Here is an 18136-nt window from a genome sequence, read left to right on the forward strand (position 1 = left end):
AGAATTGGTCTCAAAAAATAAATAAATAAATAAATTTGTCTGTGTACTGGCCTCCCAAAAGATCAAAAGCATTAGCAATTTCAATTTTTCCTTAGGGTTTCAATCTAATGTTATACTTTTGTGAAGTTATTGTATCAGTTGTTAAAAAGTTGAAATACATTTTAACCAAGAGGAAATAGCATTGTAATCAAAGTATAAAACAGCAAAGGATAGTTGTATTAGTTCTAGTTCTGAAGAAATAGATGGCAGACAGTTGTAGTTAGTTGTCTTTGAGCATGTTGTGACAACTTCCCAATGTTGCTTGTTCCCTTGGCATTTGAGGTATTCAGCATCTACTTTCTATATAGACACTGGTACAAAGTGCATTTTAAAATTCTGTATTAGCCTACCATTTTCTTTTTTGTTTTTTAGATTCAGGATGGGACATTTAAGACAGTTTTAATATAATTTAAAAAGTATTCCAATATTGTTAACCTGTGGTTTTATACTTACCTAGTTCGTACATTTACTTAAGGTTGCTCATTTAGTCTAATGCTGGAATTAATTTGAATTCAATTTAATTTGGCTTTTCCCATATACAAGATATAAAAATGTGAAAATCATAGGAGGAATTAACATGTCTCACAAAATATTGCACTTGACTTCACTGCAATAATGTATCATGATTTCATTTACCTGAGGACAATCCTGATTTACTAGGTAAGACCAGCTATATCATGCTTCAGATAAATAAAATGCTTTTGAAAATATATTTGTTTTAATTTAGAATTATATATTTTGTGAATAATTCTTAAATGTATTTCTAAACTTGTTTAGTCCCAAGAAGTTTCTACCAACATCACCCTATGCAAAAGTCACTATTGCTTTCTTGAAGAGTTATGTTTAAACTCCTACATATATCTCAATTGTATACAAAATAATCAATTGACCAATTCTACTCAAAGTAGCCACACAATTTTCACTGGCATATTTTCCTCTTGAAATTGTGGCTCTCCAAAGAACACTGCTGGCCAGAACTAATGGATTACTACTATCATTTGTTTAAAATGATTGAATTTCAGTCGGCATTTTAAAATTATGCTTAAAAGAACTGTCTTCAATGATTAACATTTCAGAAGATTTTTATAAAGAATGATATATTTTTATTCCTTAACTCTGTGTACTGTTCATATTATAAAATTTTTATTAAGATTTCCATATAGAGCATACCATTGAATATATAGGCTTTGATTTTCATAGGAAAATTGCCTTCCAGTTTGGTGTACAATATAGTAGATTTCAGTGTGAACATTAGCATATGACTTTGGGGACTGCAGTGACTCTTTCAGAACAAAGATAAAAGTGCACATATGCATTTGATGTTCCAAAGTCAGGATTTTTGGAGGCCATCAAGTGCCTAAGATGCAATCTCTCTTTTCTCCTACTCCAAACTTTCCATTTTACTTCATTTTACTATGTCAAAAATAACAGCTCTGTTCTTTACCAAACACAGCCAAACTTCCAGATTTTGTTTTCAGTTGCAACAGATAATGGAATGTTTATGTAGATGAAATTTGAACACAATGAATATACACATCTATGAAAAACAACTCAAGAATCATGACTTGGTGATGCTGTCAGTTTTGTGGTGTCACATATAAGCTATGATGATTGTTCAAATCTAAATTACTACAAGTAAAGAGCAGAGGAGCAGTATCTGTCATAGGTCCATTCAGGTGGGGAGTGACTGTGTAACTGTTGCTGCCACACCCAGCCATGGTGCCATACCAGCCCAAACTTTGCGAGTTTGGTAAACTGTAACAAAAAAAGGCAAAGAAGTCATAGGACTATGATCAAAATATAAGTCACATTTGAATTTTTAGCATTTTCAATGAATTTTATAGTTAGCAATCAAATATACTGAAATATGTTGTCAAATAACATAATGCCTTTCTACAAATTTAATGACTTTTATCTAATATCCTGGATTCTGTATAACATTATGTTACAAAAGAATGAATAAATACCATCAGAACTGGAAAAAGTTGATTGTCAGATGATAATAATAATGTAGCCCGTATGTGTTAGGCTCTAAGGTATCTATGTATGTATATATGTATGCAGACACACATATACATTCACTTAATCCTCACAACCAACCTCTGAGACAGATAGGTTCTATTATCCCTATCTTACAGATGAAAAGAAAGCTCAAAAAACTGAGGTTATGTAACTTGTCCAGATGAAGTTAGGATTACAGAAAATGTATCAAGCTGAAGGCACTATATAGGTGTGCATTAAGCTTTTCTCCTTGTCCAAATCACAGCCAATAGTGTATTACTTAAGGACTTGAAATAGTTTTGAAACAAGGAGGGCATGAGACATTTCCTATGGCAGTTAAGCTTCCGAAGAGTTTTATCTACGGTTTCTCTGGATTTTGCGTAGCACTGTGGCTCACGCGTGTAATCCCAGCACTTTGGGAGGCCAAGGCGGGTGGATCACGAGGTCAAGAGATAGAGACCATCCTGGCCAACATGGTGAAACCCCGTCTCTACCAAAAATACAAAAATTAGCTGGGTCTGGTGGCATGCACCTATGGTCCCAGCTACTTGGGAGGCTGAGGCAGAAGAATCGCTTGAACCCAGGAGGCGGAGGTTGCAGTGAGCCGAGATTGTGCCACTGCACTCCAGCCTGGTGACACAGCAAGACTCCATCTCAAAAAAAAAAAAAAATACGGAAACAGATACATAATCACTACAATAGTATTTCCTCCCACAAACAGCTCTGAACCAACAAAATTATATAAAATTATACCATTTTTTGCCCAGAGGCATATAGGCTTTAAGTCAGATGGTAGTTACTGATAACGCAGGTCCCACCCTGGGTTTAACATCTGCTTTAAATTCCAATATTGCCAATCTTATTTATTGACATAGTACCACCAAATCACCTTTTTTCATATTTGGGTTAAAGCTTAGATTTGTTTTTTTCAATCAGTTTCAATACTAATTCAGGTTAAGTGGCTTTGTTACATCTACCTTCCTTCTCTTGAACTTCCCAATCTTGGCAGGTCATCATCACTATCGTATCGTCTTGGATTGTCAAAAAAGTAGGCTCTGGAACTGTAACTGTGACTATTTATCATGCCAGCAGGTGCCTGTGAACAAAGTATTAGATGGCATATGATGATTTTACTTTTCCACTAAGAAAGGAAGCAAGAATCTATAATAATTTTTAGTCTTAACCTTTGCCAAAAATAGAAAATCAATATAAATGTTCCATAATTTTTAAAAATAGGAGAACAAGCACTGGGGAATATTATGGTATCATACCGAATTCTGGTTTAATCTCTGTGCCCGGAAAAACAATACCACCGACCATGCTGGCACGTGTTCCCACAGAAAAAGGACCATTCCAAATACTATATACTCTTCTCCACTTATGTCTTCTACATGAGCCTGTAAATAGAGTATGGCAGAGAATTTTTACACCTGTTTAATGTATAAGCAATCACCTCCACAGTTAACTTGTTTCAAGTCAGGTAAGATAAAATGTATCAACTACAAGCACATAAACTCTAAATTTTTCTGTGTTTTGTGGTTTCTCATGTAATGATACTTATCCTTTAAAGGGCATAAAATGCTTTGAAGTTACAAAGAATAAAAAGTGGTTAATTTTTCAATGCATCCATTTATGACAATTTTAGTATACGGATAATAAGATGTGATCTCATATTTAAGCCTCATAATGACTTTTGAAGACATTACTGTTCCAGCTGCTCCACAGGCAAAATAACAGCACTTACCCTGATTTACACCTGTAGAAAAATGTAACATGTTCACTCAGCTCAGCTCTGCTTAAAAAATGCGATTGGACCTAATCTATATGTTAAATTTGTTCCTATTCTATCAGGTGTTGGGAGAGGGAAATGGAAAAGGGAGTAAAGAGAATCTGCCACAAGGAACCACATGTGAAAATTCTTTCACTTTAGAAAGATAAATGAAAAATAGTATTGCAGGATGCCTTAAATTCAGTACCAATCTAAATTACCATAAAGATATGACACATAGCTATGTCAAAATGTACATTAAGGAAGCAGATGGGAATGCTGGAAAGTTAAATATGCATAGCTAGAGTACTGGGAATTATAACAAATACCTGGACACCCAAGGAACTACAAATGCTCTCTCCCATTATCAAGACTGATAAAGCCAGATTTTTATGAAACGCCATTATTTAAACATCTAAACCTGAACCAAATATTAAGATTATATGCAGTTCTTGGGCAGTGGCGAGTTACTTTCCTCCTAACAAATTAAAGACCACATTCACTGGCTAACAATAGGCAATTCATTTATCTAGAAATATTTGAATGCCATCATTAACAAAAATTAGTAAAACTGGCTTATGACCAAGAGGTTTGTGGCATTATTATATACAAAAAAAAAAGAGAGAGAGAAAATACTCCTTTGGGAGAAGTTATCTGTGAAGAATGATTTCAAATGTCACACGTATATGTGACACTTGTGATTTTTAAACACAAAGCTTTAAGTATGATTACTGACAGTAGACAGAGGTTCCATAAATGTGTTTGTAAGTCAAGCACTACAATGTTCTCCTAGTTGAGGGTAAGTTAATTATCACATTGTTAAACTGGCAATATGTGGTAGGTATTTACCTTATCTGAAAGATTATCCCAGCCATAATTAAATGGACTTTCTAATGTATCCTGAGATATGGTGACCACCACCAAATTGTAACAAGCTCTCGAAGAGTAGAGAAGAATGACTACAGAGCCCACGACGACAGTCTGGCACAAAGACATACCCTAAAACAAATAAAAATCATCATCTTTAGTATTCTCCACATTTGTCATGACAAGCTATTCATGTACATACAATACGGTTACCTCTTGCAATGCACTCCTAGAAAGCATTAAGTGAGCACCTGTTGAAATAAACTCTTGATTATCTTGCTTTTCAATTCCAATTCCTAGGACTGCTTGTGTTTAATATGTGTAAATTAATATGTGTAAGTTCTTTGCCAACTTGCCAAACAGCTGGAAGATTTTGTTCTGTCAAGGTTACCTTAAAATATATGAATAAACAAGTTGGCAAAAGATCTGAACTTTAATTGATGTTAATCAAAGAGGTAGTCATAATGAGAAAAGAATGGAAAGTAGAAGCATTAGTCCATTTAATACACTTAATTTCTGATACAAAATTAGAATAGAGATAAGAGTTCCTATGCTATTTGCTTTCATTCTTTTAGACTCTATTAGAGAGTGGTTGCTAGTCCCCTACTGATGACATAATGTTTGTGGCAAATGTTCTGGGCACTCACATGTACTTTCAAATTCATAAAATTTTAAGACTATAGCTTTCACCATTTCCCTTCATATAAAAAGCCCCTCCAACTTAGCGATTCTCAACTGGAGTGTGTATACTGGAGAGGGGTGTGGTAGTTACCTTTTGCAGAGATTCTTAACCTGGGGTCTGTACTTCAATACAATCCATTTTCTTTGCAATCCTATGTATTTTATCTTACGTATTAAAAGCATTATTCTGAGAAGTGACATCCTTGCCAAAGAGTTCCACTGTAGAGAAACACCCAATATAGTGTTTTGGAAATTTGTGTTGGGTTGTCAAAATGATTAAGGGGCACTCATGGCATTTAGTGCACAGGGTCCAGGGATGCTAGATGACTTGCAAGTCATAGGAGTATCCTCCACATAAGATAATTGTCCTCTGGCTTTCATAACTTTCAAATGCCCTCCTGGACACTCATGAAGATGAAACACCTGTTTATAATTACCTGAGTCAGAACCTAATTCTGTTTTGAATATAAACAAAGTATATGTTTGCATAGTTTAAATAGATGCCAAAATTTCCAGAAACACATAGAATGTGTAAACTGAAGGAAATTTGTACTTTGTTTTCTTCAGAATTTTATCAGTTGTGCAAATATTTCAGAAAATTATGACATTGACAGCAATACTGCTTGTGGTATACAAGTGATCCATGCAACACACCTGTAACAGTCTGCATTTGTAGCTGCCCCATTCATTGGTTTCTATGTCTAAATACAAACATCTATTACATTATGCTCCAAAAGTAACATATCAAAATATTTATTAACTACTCTCCTTTTATTTCCTCCTTATGTTACAATTTAGGCAATTACACTGAATTTAACATGTGTAGGTAGGTTAAAAATCCATTAATTTCAGGATAAAAACAGATAATTAAAAATGTTTGTTATTAGAATTGCACTGGGTCTTGCAGGGCTCTTGCAGGATTGAGAACCATTATTATAACTAACTTCCTCAGAACAGCTCATTTTCGAGGTATTTGAAAAGCAAGAACTAAAAGATACCCTGAAAAATACTGGGATAGTAGCACAGTACCTTCTTTGAGCTAACACACCACCATCACAAAAATATGTGTAAAAATAAAACTAGCAAAGTTTAAAAAATTAATGCTAAAATTTTCTATAATATGCTATTTTATTTCTGTGAATCCAAAAAGTTGTTAATAAAAAAAGTTAATTTAAAACCAGTCTAGATCCAATTTTAGAAGTAATGTATTATTAAAGAAAAGTAATGAAACAAGAACAAGAAAACAGAATGCTGTAAGAATTACCATCCTCAAAAATAACTGCAAAAGTTTTTATGTACTGCGTTGAGAAATAAGACAATTGTTCAGAAAGAAACATGCTATAAAACAGAGACTCTGTTTAAATTTGTAAACACTATGGAAACTTTCAAAAAAAAGGTTGTGAGAAAAAAACAAAGACTCAATAATACCAAAGCAATTAATACAACAAACAAAACCTCTAATCAAATTACATATATAAAAACAATGAAGACACCCATTAATTTAGAAAACAAAAGATTCACCCCACAAAATACAGGATTACAAAATGAAAAATAAGGATCAAGCAACATGGAAAGTGTTATCAAAGGTTGAAGAAAACCTTCCTAAAATAGAGTCAGAACAAACAATTCAACTCAGGAGAAATGCTCAAGGAATGATTTTCCTTTAGGTCTCTGACACCTACATAATACATTTTAAGAAATTCCACACCTGGTAAGTGAAAAAGAGTTACACCTCACTCCTAAACACCTCAGTATCCATAACATTAGAGTTCAGTAGTTGTTTACAGATACTTTTAGAATGCAGATATGCAGAAACCTTTACTATTCATTGAGTTTTGACAAATGTATATACCTGTGTAACCTAAATCTCCACAAAATATAGATCATCATTCCAGAAAGTTCCCTCACACCCCTTCCCAACAACGAAACACCAAACAGAAATACTTCCCTGCTTTTGTTTTTACAACTTAGTTCTACCTGCTCTAGAAGTTCATGTAAGTCGCATCATAGAATATGAACTCTTATATGTTTCATTCACTCTGCAGAATGTTTTTGAGATTCATCCATATTTTTGAATCTATCAGGAGTTAGCTGTTCTTATTGCTGAGAGGATAATTACAGTGACCAACTCTTCCTGATTTGCTTAGGAATTTTCTGGTTTTAGCACTTGAAGTCCCACATTCTAGAAAACTCTGACCCAGGCAAATTGAGACAGTTAATCACAATAATTCCACTTTGTGATTATACGAATTTGTTTATATGACAGTTTAACCATTTTTCTGTTGATAGCATCTATGAATATTCTTGTACAAATCTTTCTGTGGATATATGTTTTCATCTGTTTTTGGGTAATTACCTAAGAGTGGAATTTCTGGGTCATATGGTGGTGTAAGTTCAGCTGTATAAGAAATTGACAAATCTTTTCCCAAAATGGTTGTACGATTTTATACTTCCAACAAAGTATGAGTTCCAGTTGCTCCACTCAACTGTCTAATTCTAGGCCTCATGCGGATTGTCAATCTTTTTAGCCATGCTGGAAGATGTGTAGTGATATCTCATTTTGGTTTGAATTTGCATTTCCCTGACAACTAATAATACTGTGTTATTGAGCATTTATCTTCTTTGTGAAGAATCTATTCAAATCTTTTGGGCACTTCCGAATTGGGTTGTCTTTTTAAATCAGTGAGTTGTGGGAGATCTTTATATATCTGACAATAAACTTGTCAGATATATGTATTGCAAACATTTTCTTGAAGTCTTTGGCTTGCCTTTGCATTTTCTTAGTCTTGCCTTTTGATGAGAAATTTTATTTTACTCTATTTTTTAATTTTTTGTTTTTGAGACACAGTCTCCGTCTGTCACCCAGGCTGGAGTGCAGTGGCACAATCTTGGACCACTGCAGCCCCTGCTGCATGGGTTCAAGTAATTCTCCTGCCTCAGCCTCCTGAGTAGTTGGGATTACAGGTGCCTGCCACCACGCCCTGCAAATTTTTGTATTTTTAGTAGAGACAGGTTTTTACCATGTTGGCCAAGCTGGTCTCGAATTCCTGACCTCAAGTGATCTGCCCATGTTGGCCTCCCAAAGTGCTGGGATTACAGGTATGAGCCACTGTGCCCAGTCTGATGAGAAATTTTAAATTTTAATTAATTCTAATTTATCAGCTTATTTTTTCATGGTTATTACTTTTTATTGCTCCTCTAAGAAATCTGCCACAACTACCCTGTTTTCCTTTGGAAGTTTTTCACTTTTTTTCATTTACATCTAGGTCTATATTCCATTTTGAATTAATTTTTGTATATGGTATAAAATGGAATTGGAGGTTCATCTTATTCCATATGGATATCAAGTTGCTCCAGCACTACTAGTTAAAAAAATTCCTTGCTGTATTGGATTGCTTTACCATCTTTGTCAAAAAGCAATAAACCACATTAGGTATAGATTGATTTCTAAGCTCTCACTCTGTTCTACTAATCCGTATTTCTTATGCCAGTAGCACACTGTCTTAATTATTGTAGCTTTATACTAAGTTTCAACGTCATGTAGTATGAACGTCTTTCATTTTCAGGGTTACTTTCTGCAGTGTTCAATACAGTAGTCACTAGCCGCATGAGTATTTACATTTAAATTAAAAGATCAGTTCCTGTTGCTCTAACCACTTTGTAAGTGCTCAACAGTCACATTTGGCTAGCTACGATATTGAACAGTACAACTACAGAATATTATCACCAACACAGAAAGTTCTATAGGAAAGCACTACTTTATTGATTGTTGACTGACTGACTGAGACAGAGTCTTACTCTATCACCAGGCTGGAGGGCAGTGGTGTGATCTTGGCTCAGTGCAACCTCCAACTCCTGGGTTCAAGCAATTCTCCTGCCTCAGCCTCCCAAATAGCTGGGATTACAGGCATGAGCTACCACGCTCAGCTAATTTTTGTATTTTTAGTAGAGATGGGGTTTCACCCTGTTGGTCAGGATGGTCTTGATCTCCTGACCTCGTGATCCACCCGCCTCGGCCTCCCAAAGTGCTGGGATTATCGGTGTGAGCCACTGTGTCCCAGCCAGCACTACTTTAAATATTTAGATTATCTGTACTGTTGTACAAATTTTGAAATCAACTTGTCAATTTCTTTTTAAACCACTTTAAGTATGACTGACGTGAAAAGCTGTACATGCTTACTGTATGCCACTTGGTGAATTTGCCAACTTGTCAATTTCAATTTTTTAATTTTTATTTATTTATTTACCTTTGAGGGTTTCACTCTGTCATCTAGACTGAAGTGCTGTGGTGTGATCATGGCTCACTGCAGCCTTGACCTCCTGGGCTCAAGGGATCCTCTTACCTCTGCTCCCCAAGTAACTGGGACTACAGGTGTACACCACGTCTGGCTATTTTAAAAATTTTTTGTAGAAATAGCATCTCACTACATTTCCAAGGCTGGTCTTGAACCCCTGGGCCAAAGTGATCCTCCCACCGAGGCCTCCTAAAGTGTTGGGATTACAGATGTGACCCACCACATCTGGCACAATTTCCTTTTTCTAAAAAAAGCTTGCTAAAATTATGATTTGGTTTGCAATGAATTTACAGATCCATTAGGGAAGAATTGCCATCTTAACAATACTGCATCTTCCAATCCACAAACATGGTATATCTCTTCCCTAATTTTAGATCTTTGGCTTTTCCTAGCAGGATTTTGTAGTTTCTAATATACAGATATTGCTTGCTTTTTGGAAAATTTATTCATAAGTATCTTTTGTTGGGCTATTGTAAATGGTGTTGTTCATTTAAATTTTACTTTCCAACTGATTCTTCCTGTTATATATAAAAATACAATGTATTTTTGTATTTTGACCTTCTATTCTGAGAACTTGCTAAATTCACTCACTGTAATTGTTTAGACTCCTTAAGATGTTCTCCTTAAACAATTGTTATCTGTAATTAGAGACAGTTTTACTTCTTAATTCCCAATATTTTACCTTTTGTTCTTTTTCTTGCCTTATTGGAATATTGAATAAAAATGGTGAGAGTTGACATTTTTGCTTTGTTGCCTATCTTAGGGACAGAATATTCAATATTTAAGTATGATATTGGTTTTAGGTTTTTTAATAGATGCCTTCTATGAAACTGAAGGACTTTCCTTTTCTTCTATTCTCTATTAGCTGGGAGTTTTTTTTTTTTTTAATCATGAAGGGTACTAAATTTTGTCAAATGCATTTTCATTGAAATCATTATTTTTTCTTTTACTGTAGTGAATTACTCTGATTTTCAAAAGTTAAGCCAATGCTGGACTCCTAGGATAAAAATCTCTTGGTCATAACAAATTATCCTTTTTATATGTCGATTTGATTTTCTCTCTAAGTATTAGGGATGCTAGTCTGTAAGTTTTAACATATAGCCATCTCTCAGTATATATGGATCGGTCCCAAGACCCCCTGTGGATACCAAAGTCCACAGATATTCAAGTCTCTTATGTAAAATGGTATAGTACTTACAAATAATGTGCACATCCTACTGTATACTTTATATCAACTCTAGATTACTTACAATACCTAATAAAGTGAAAATGCTATGGAAATATTCTGTATTGTTTCTTAAAAGTTGTATTATTTGTATTGTTACTTTGTATTTAATTTTTTTTTTTTCTCTTTTTTTGAAACAGAGTCTTGCTCTGTCACCAGGCTGGAGTGCAGTGATGGTGTGATCTCAGCTCATTGCAACCTCCACCTCCTGGGTTCAAGCAATTCTCCGGCTTCAGCCTTCAGAGTAGCTGGGACTACAGGCGCTTTCCACCATCCTCAGCTAATTTTTGTATTTTTAGTAGAGACGGGGTTTCACCATGTTGGCCAGGATGCTCTTGATCTCTTGATCTCATGATCTGCCCACCTTAGACTCCCAAAGTGCTGGAATTACAGGCATGAAGCACCACGCCTGGCCACATTTATTTAATATTTTCAATCCAAGCTTGGTTTGAATCTATGGATGCAGAATCTGTGAGTACAGAGGGCTGCCTGTATTTTGTAATAACTTTGTCAAGTTTTAGCATCAGGTAATGCTGGCCTAATAAAATCTGGTAAGAAGTGTTCTTCCCTCCTCTATTTTCTAAGAGTCTGTATACCATTGGTGTTACCTCTTCTTTAAATACTTGATGAACTAACCAGCAAACTCATCTGAGTCTGGAGTTTTGAGAAATTTTTGGTAACAACTTTAATTTATTTAATAACTAGGAGTCTACTTAGATTACAAAATCTAAGATAAAATACAATTTCATCTTCTATCAATTCAGTCATATTTTTAAAAGAACTTGTCCATTTCATCTCAGTTCTCAAATTTACCAGCAGAGAGTTGTTCATATATCCTCTTGTCTCTTAATGTGTACAAGATGTATAGTGATATTCCCTCTTTCATTCGTAACACTGGCAATTTGTATTTTCACTGTTTTCTTTTCCTGTAGATCAAATTTGTTGATGTTTCTCTGTTTTTTGTTTTACATTTCATTGACTTCTATCATTATTATTTGTTTTTTTTTTGAGAGTCTATGGCTCAAATTTTCCTGTAGATCAAATTTGTTGATGTTTCTCCATTTTTTGTTTTCTATTTCATTGATGTCTATTTTTATTGTTATTATTTTTTTTATTATTTTCTTTTTTTTTTTTTTTTTTTTTTTTTTTTTTTTTTTTTTTTTTTTTTTTTTTTTTTTTTTTTTTTTTTTTTTTTTTTTTTTTTTTTTTTGAGACAGTATCTGTTGCCTAGGATGAAGTGCAGTGTCATGATCTCAGCTCACTCCAACCTCTGCCTCCCATGATCCAGCTATCTTCCCACTTCCACTTCCCGAGCAGCTGGGACTACAAGGGCACACCACCACACCTGGCTAATTTTATATTTTTTGTAGAGATGTGGTTTCACCATATTGCCCAGGCTGGCCTCAAACTCCTGAGTTCAAACTATCTGTCTGCCTCAGCCTACCAAGGCCACTATGGCTGACCTATTTCAGTTCTATTAGTTACTTTGTGCTTACTTTTTCCTACTCCACACACTCCCACTACCATTTCTAAGGCAGAAACTTGGGCCGCTCATTTTATATCTTTATTTTCTAACATATTATTTAAAGCTATGCTTTTCCCTTCAAGTTCAATTTTTACTGCATTCCACAAATTGATATATTTTATTTCATTATCTTTCACTTTGAAATATTTTCTAATTTTCCTTGTTGTTCCTGTTTTTAACCCATGGGTTATTTAGAATTGTGGTCACACCTACATGGAAACACAATCATATGTATACCATGAATATTTATTTTACAATATTTAATATTTTTTTTGAAAAACTTTAAAAATTTTAATTTGAAAGAAAACTGATTTTAGAATTTAATATTTTACTCTAAAATAAAAAATTATGTATAATTTCATATTTAAGATTTAAGAATGGATCATTAGCTTAGAAATGGGAGAATTATTAGTGGATACACAGTTTCAGTATGGGATGAGAAAAACATTCTGAAAATGAACAGTGGTGACGGTTGCACAACAATATGAAGGTACTTAATGACACTGAACTATACTTGACACTGACTACACTTAATGGTTAAAATGGTAAATTTGGTGTTATCTATTTTAGCACAATAATCTTTCCTAGCATTCAACTTCCCTGTTTAATTCTAAGATGCTGAGAAAGATGAAAGTGATAGTTCTCTGACTCAATGAAGAGAGGAATCTACTTAAATGAACTGGGTGAAACTTTATATATAAGGAAAAACTATCATGAAAACTATCTTTTAGTAGGCTTTATAAATGTTAATAATTTACCTTATTATATCTTCCGTAACAGAACATTTTTGAATAGTATTATTGTCCAAGTTAAGCTGCAGCATCATTTTGAGACCTATCATTCAGAGTTTAAAGCAAAAGAAATATAAATTTTAAATGTAGGTATCATGAATGCTTTAAACACCAAATATTATTTTCATAACTTTCCAGACTAGCAAGGAAATGGTCACTCACTGAAGCATTTTACAGGCTAAGTTATTATATTGCATTGGCCAGTAAAGTACACAATAGCTGAGAAACTAGTATAGCCTTATATAATTGACATTGCTGAATGCCTGCTGGATGGAAAGCTTATAAAAGAACCATTGCATTGCCATTTCCAATTATACAGAAATTAACTGATTTAAAGATTTAACTGAAAATATAAAGACTGATTTAATGTTTTGTCTATAAACATATTTTTGCCTTATAAATGAATGAATGTACAGGTGTAGCAGGGCTTGTTTTGTTGTATTTATATGGTGTCAGCACCAACTAATCATCCAAGAAAATATTCTTTTATGTCAACACTTGACAGGAAACACAAGTGGTACCAAAATAATCAAAGTGTTGAATAACCTTTCTGGTTGTTTATCCTGGGCCAATTGTGTTGATATTCTCACTATCTGTGCTTAACCAATTGTGTGTAAAATTATTGGGCCTTAGCACAAATCAAGTGGTGGCAATGAAGTGTACTGGCAGTGACTGTCTTCTTCACTACCATGCACTCATACTTGAAAAAAGCCAGTTTCAATGGAGAATATTCTTGATGAACAGTGAAAATATATGTTAAATATAAACCCCAGAGCACGTTTATTTAACATTCTGTGTGATAAGATGAGATATCATCTTAAAGTAATTCTGCTTCAAACAGAAATACAGCAACTGTCTTGAGGAAAAGCACTTATGTGATTGACTTGCGAGTGGATTTAACCCCTTTTTTTCACAGAACACCATTTTTTACTTGACAGACAACTCTGGCAGACAAACAATGGTTATTTGGACTTGGCTACTGGGCATTGTTTTTGTTGTTGTTTTTTTTTTTTTCAGAAATAAATAAAATGAGTGTATCACTTCAATGAAAACATGGGGCAGTATTTATTTCCAATGATAAAATATGAACTTTTAAGTGAAAATTGTAATTTTTAGAAACTTGTACATAATGTACTGTAAGACAGCTTCTTAAAACTAAAAGACTTTTCTAATGAGATGATGTGATATTAACACATGCTTTTGAACACTATCTAATAAAATGTATCAACATATTGAAGATTTAGGACCATTCTTTTCCAAATGATTAATGCATGATGTTACAAAATGATTCAAATGCAAGAATGACTGATGGAGAGTACAAAAAGTTCACCAATATGGTTTTGTATTCCACATGGTAACTAACCTTTAAGAAACCTCCACTTCTGAGTTTTGGTGTAGTATTAAAGAAGATATCCACAATTATCTGAAAAGTCTATTAAAATTCTCCTCCATTTCCAACTACATATATGTGTGAGGATGGATTTTCTTCATATGCTTCAACCTAAACAACATATCACAATAGATTGAATGCAGACGCAGACATGAAAATCTAGCTGTCTTCTATTAAGTCAGATATTAAAGAGATCTGCAAAATGTAAAACAATGCCAATCTTCTATTATTTTGTTTTATAAAATATAATTTTAATACGTTATTTGTTAGAATGTAATGCATTTATTTTAAATAAATAAATATTTTTATAATTTTTAAATTTATAGTATGGTTTGTATTGATAGATAGATATAATATACACAAACAAAAGCTCTCTGGCATCCTCAATTAATTTTTAGGAGTGTGATGGGGTTTTGTGACCAAAAAATTTGAGAACCGTTGTTCTAGTGATTACAATATATATCCTTAACTTCTCACAATCTAGGCAGTAGTTAATATCATATCACTTGACGTAAAATGTTAGAACTTTGCAACTGTATAGATCCATTTACCCCCTCTCCTTGATGCTATAGTTATTATATATAATACATTGAGAATTATATATTACATCTTCATATGCAAACCTCACAATATTATGATTTTTGTTTTGCATATGTATTTTAAATAAGTTAAAAATCATATTTACCCACATATTTACTATTTCTCATGTTCTTCATTCCTTCTTGAAGAGCCGAAATTCAAGCTGGTTTTATTGCTTTTCAGTCTGCAGAATTTTCTTGTCATTTCTTACAGTGTAGGTAGGTATGCTGGTAACTAATCTCCTTAGTTTTATTTTATGTGAAAATGATTTTATTTCTCCATTGTTCTTTAATAATATCTTCACTGGATATGCATTTCAGAGTTGACAGCTTTTTTCTTTTGGCATTTAAAAATTACTGTTTCTGTGTCTTCTGGCCTTCATTATTTCTGATGAAAAGTGAGTGATCATTTAAATTGATGTCCTTTTACGTAATTCTGTAATTTATTTTTCTCTGTTTTCAAGATTTTCTTATTCTTTTCAGTTTGGAGCACTTTAACTGTAATGACCCTAGATGAAATTTTCTTCACATTTATCCTGACTCGGTTTGCTAAGCTTGAAACTATAAATTTATGTCTTTCACCAAAATTGGAGAGTTGAGGTCATTATTTTTTCAACTATTTTTTCCAGCTTCATTTTCCTCTTTCTCTTTGAGGATTCTAATTACAGATAATTAGACCCCCCCCCCCCCGAGCTTCTGTCTGTTTTATTATTATCTTTTCACACTGTCCTCTGTTCTTTAGATTGGATAGTTTCTATTGATTTAAGTGAACTGATGCTTCCTTCCTCTCCAATATGCTGCTAAGCACAATTAGTGACATTTATTTTAAATACTATATTTTAATTCTAAATTCTAGAATTTCTATTTGGTTCTTTCTTTTAATAGTTTTTATTTCTCTTGAGATTTCCTATTTATTTATCCAAGTGTATTTTCCTTCAAACCCTTGAGCATATTATAAATGCTTTGTCTCATAAATCCAAAATCTAGGTTATCCTGGTGGTGGTGGCGTTGTCTCCATTGCCTTTTGAGTTTTGATTTTTGCTCCTGAGTATGAGTTATATGTTTCCTGTTTTTTCATATATTTGGTAACTTTGTCCTGGACATTGTGAAGGACATATTTTAGAGTCTCAATTCTGCTATGTTCTTCTGAAAAACATTGATTTTTGATTATTTTAGCAAACAATTAACTTGGCTGAACTGAAATCCCAAACTCTGTCTCTCATACATAGGTCACCTGAAATCTCAGTTCAATTCCTTTATCCTTAATTGTGCTGTTTGGAGCCTGTCTTTCATATGTGTAGTTCAGGTAACAAGATAAAAACTTGACAGACTTTATAATAAAAGTTGGGGCTTCTTCTATTTGGTGTCTTCTTTCTAAGATTTTCAAGTCACTTTACATCCGCTGTAGTGACTACAATTTTATCTTTTGATTTTCAAGCCAATATAACAGTGGATTTCTCTTCAACTTTTGGCTGCCCCAAGGATGGGATCTTCTCTCAGGCTAGAAGTTGTAAAAAACAGGAAACTCACTCAGTGTCATTTTCTTCCTTTAAGTGGTTGCTCTCCATTTGCCTACAGTGCTTTTTTATGCTTTGTCCAGAATTTATGATTGCTAATCTGTGGAAAGCTGGTCCATTAGGAGCAATCTTAGCCATTACCAAACACAGAACCCGGCAGGTATTTTTTTTTTTTTTTTTCAAATCATCTTACAAATACTATTTCCATTTTGAAATTAAGATGCCAAACTCAGCATTAAAAACAAGAAAACAAAGTAGAATTAATAAATTTAAAAACATGTCTTGATAATTATAAGGGCTACACAGTTTGACAAATAGTTTCACACTGCTAACTCACAATGAAACGCAATCTCTGGCTCCTATAACCCTGACAGTATGGCTTTTACTGGGTTGGCTATCTGGCCATGGAAAAATTAAAAAATTCTGAAAATGCTAGATCATACAGTAAAAGGGTCTAGAAGCACAGGGAAGAAAACTACTTAGGCTTAGGAGAGGATAGAAGATATAAACCTAAGTGTAAGTAGGGATTTTTCAAATGGGACAAGGTTTTCAGGGTCAGCTCCGCCATGTAAGAGGAACTAAGACTTGGAGTACAACAACTGCAGTAGCTCGGGCAGGAAACTAAAGAAGCTCCACAGCTTAAGAAGGATAAAGTAAATCTCAGCAACTCAAGAGAGAAGTTACAGTATTAGGAAATTAAATATTACATACTAAAATATTAGGAAGGTGGCAATCATATCTATTACAGGGAATAATGTGATCTGAACTTTTCTACCATCACCCTCTCCAAATTCTAGTTAAGTGCTGTTTCAAGATGCTGGAAGAGACATATTAATATTTTAGCCTGTTTCTTTAGTTATGGCCTAAGTTACCATAAACCACTGCATTAGCCGTATAGTATTACTTGGCCTGTATGAAAGATAAGAAACATTATTTGATTGAATGTTACTGTGTCTCTAAAAGAGGCTGATGCTGTCTCCCATCCCAGTATGTTAAATGGTAAGGATCACGGATTGAGTGAACACAAAACAGAAAGGTTTATATAATAATTAAAACTGTTAGAAATTCAGGAGGGAGTGAGAAAATGTATTATCTGCAAACAGGTGACTGTGCTGGCAGACAAGCCGATCTTGAGTACCAATGATTCCTTTTACATGCTTATCCAGATATAAAGTTGTACACGTCCCTGGCCAGATATATAAGCCTAAAAGCTTAACTTTTATTCCTACCCATTCTTTGAGTGGTCTTTCATACAAAGAATTCCAACTTGCTATCTCAGGGACTACGCATCTAACTGGTTTGAACCTTTTTATGCTGATGAATTATTTTGTCTTTTAAAAGTGACATGTCGGCCGGGCGCGGTGGCTCACGCCTGTAATCCCAGCACTTTGGGAGGCCGAGGTGGGTGGATCATGAGGTCAAGAGATCGAGACCATCCTGGTCAACATGGTGAAACCCC

The 18136-nt window shown here is 34.0% G+C and overlaps 1 protein-coding gene across 1 annotated transcript in view; it reads right to left on the minus strand.

The window, feature by feature from the left end:
* Positions 1-1160: 1160 nt before the first annotated feature.
* GPR137C (G protein-coupled receptor 137C) overlaps positions 1161-18136 on the minus strand; it is an 82482-nt gene continuing 65506 nt past the window's right edge. The window contains exons 4-7 of the mRNA XM_017512402.2: positions 4658-4807; positions 3312-3437; positions 3018-3136; positions 1161-1794 (exon numbers count right to left, since the gene is read on the minus strand). Of these exons, the coding sequence (XP_017367891.1) occupies positions 1617-1794; positions 3018-3136; positions 3312-3437; positions 4658-4807 (573 nt within the window). The 3' untranslated portion in view covers positions 1161-1616. The remainder of the gene's footprint in view (positions 1795-3017; positions 3137-3311; positions 3438-4657; positions 4808-18136) is intronic.

This window comes from Cebus imitator, unplaced genomic scaffold (assembly GCF_001604975.1).
Source record: "Cebus imitator isolate Cc_AM_T3 unplaced genomic scaffold, Cebus_imitator-1.0 Scaffold472, whole genome shotgun sequence".
Classification (NCBI taxonomy): domain Eukaryota; kingdom Metazoa; phylum Chordata; class Mammalia; order Primates; family Cebidae; genus Cebus; species Cebus imitator.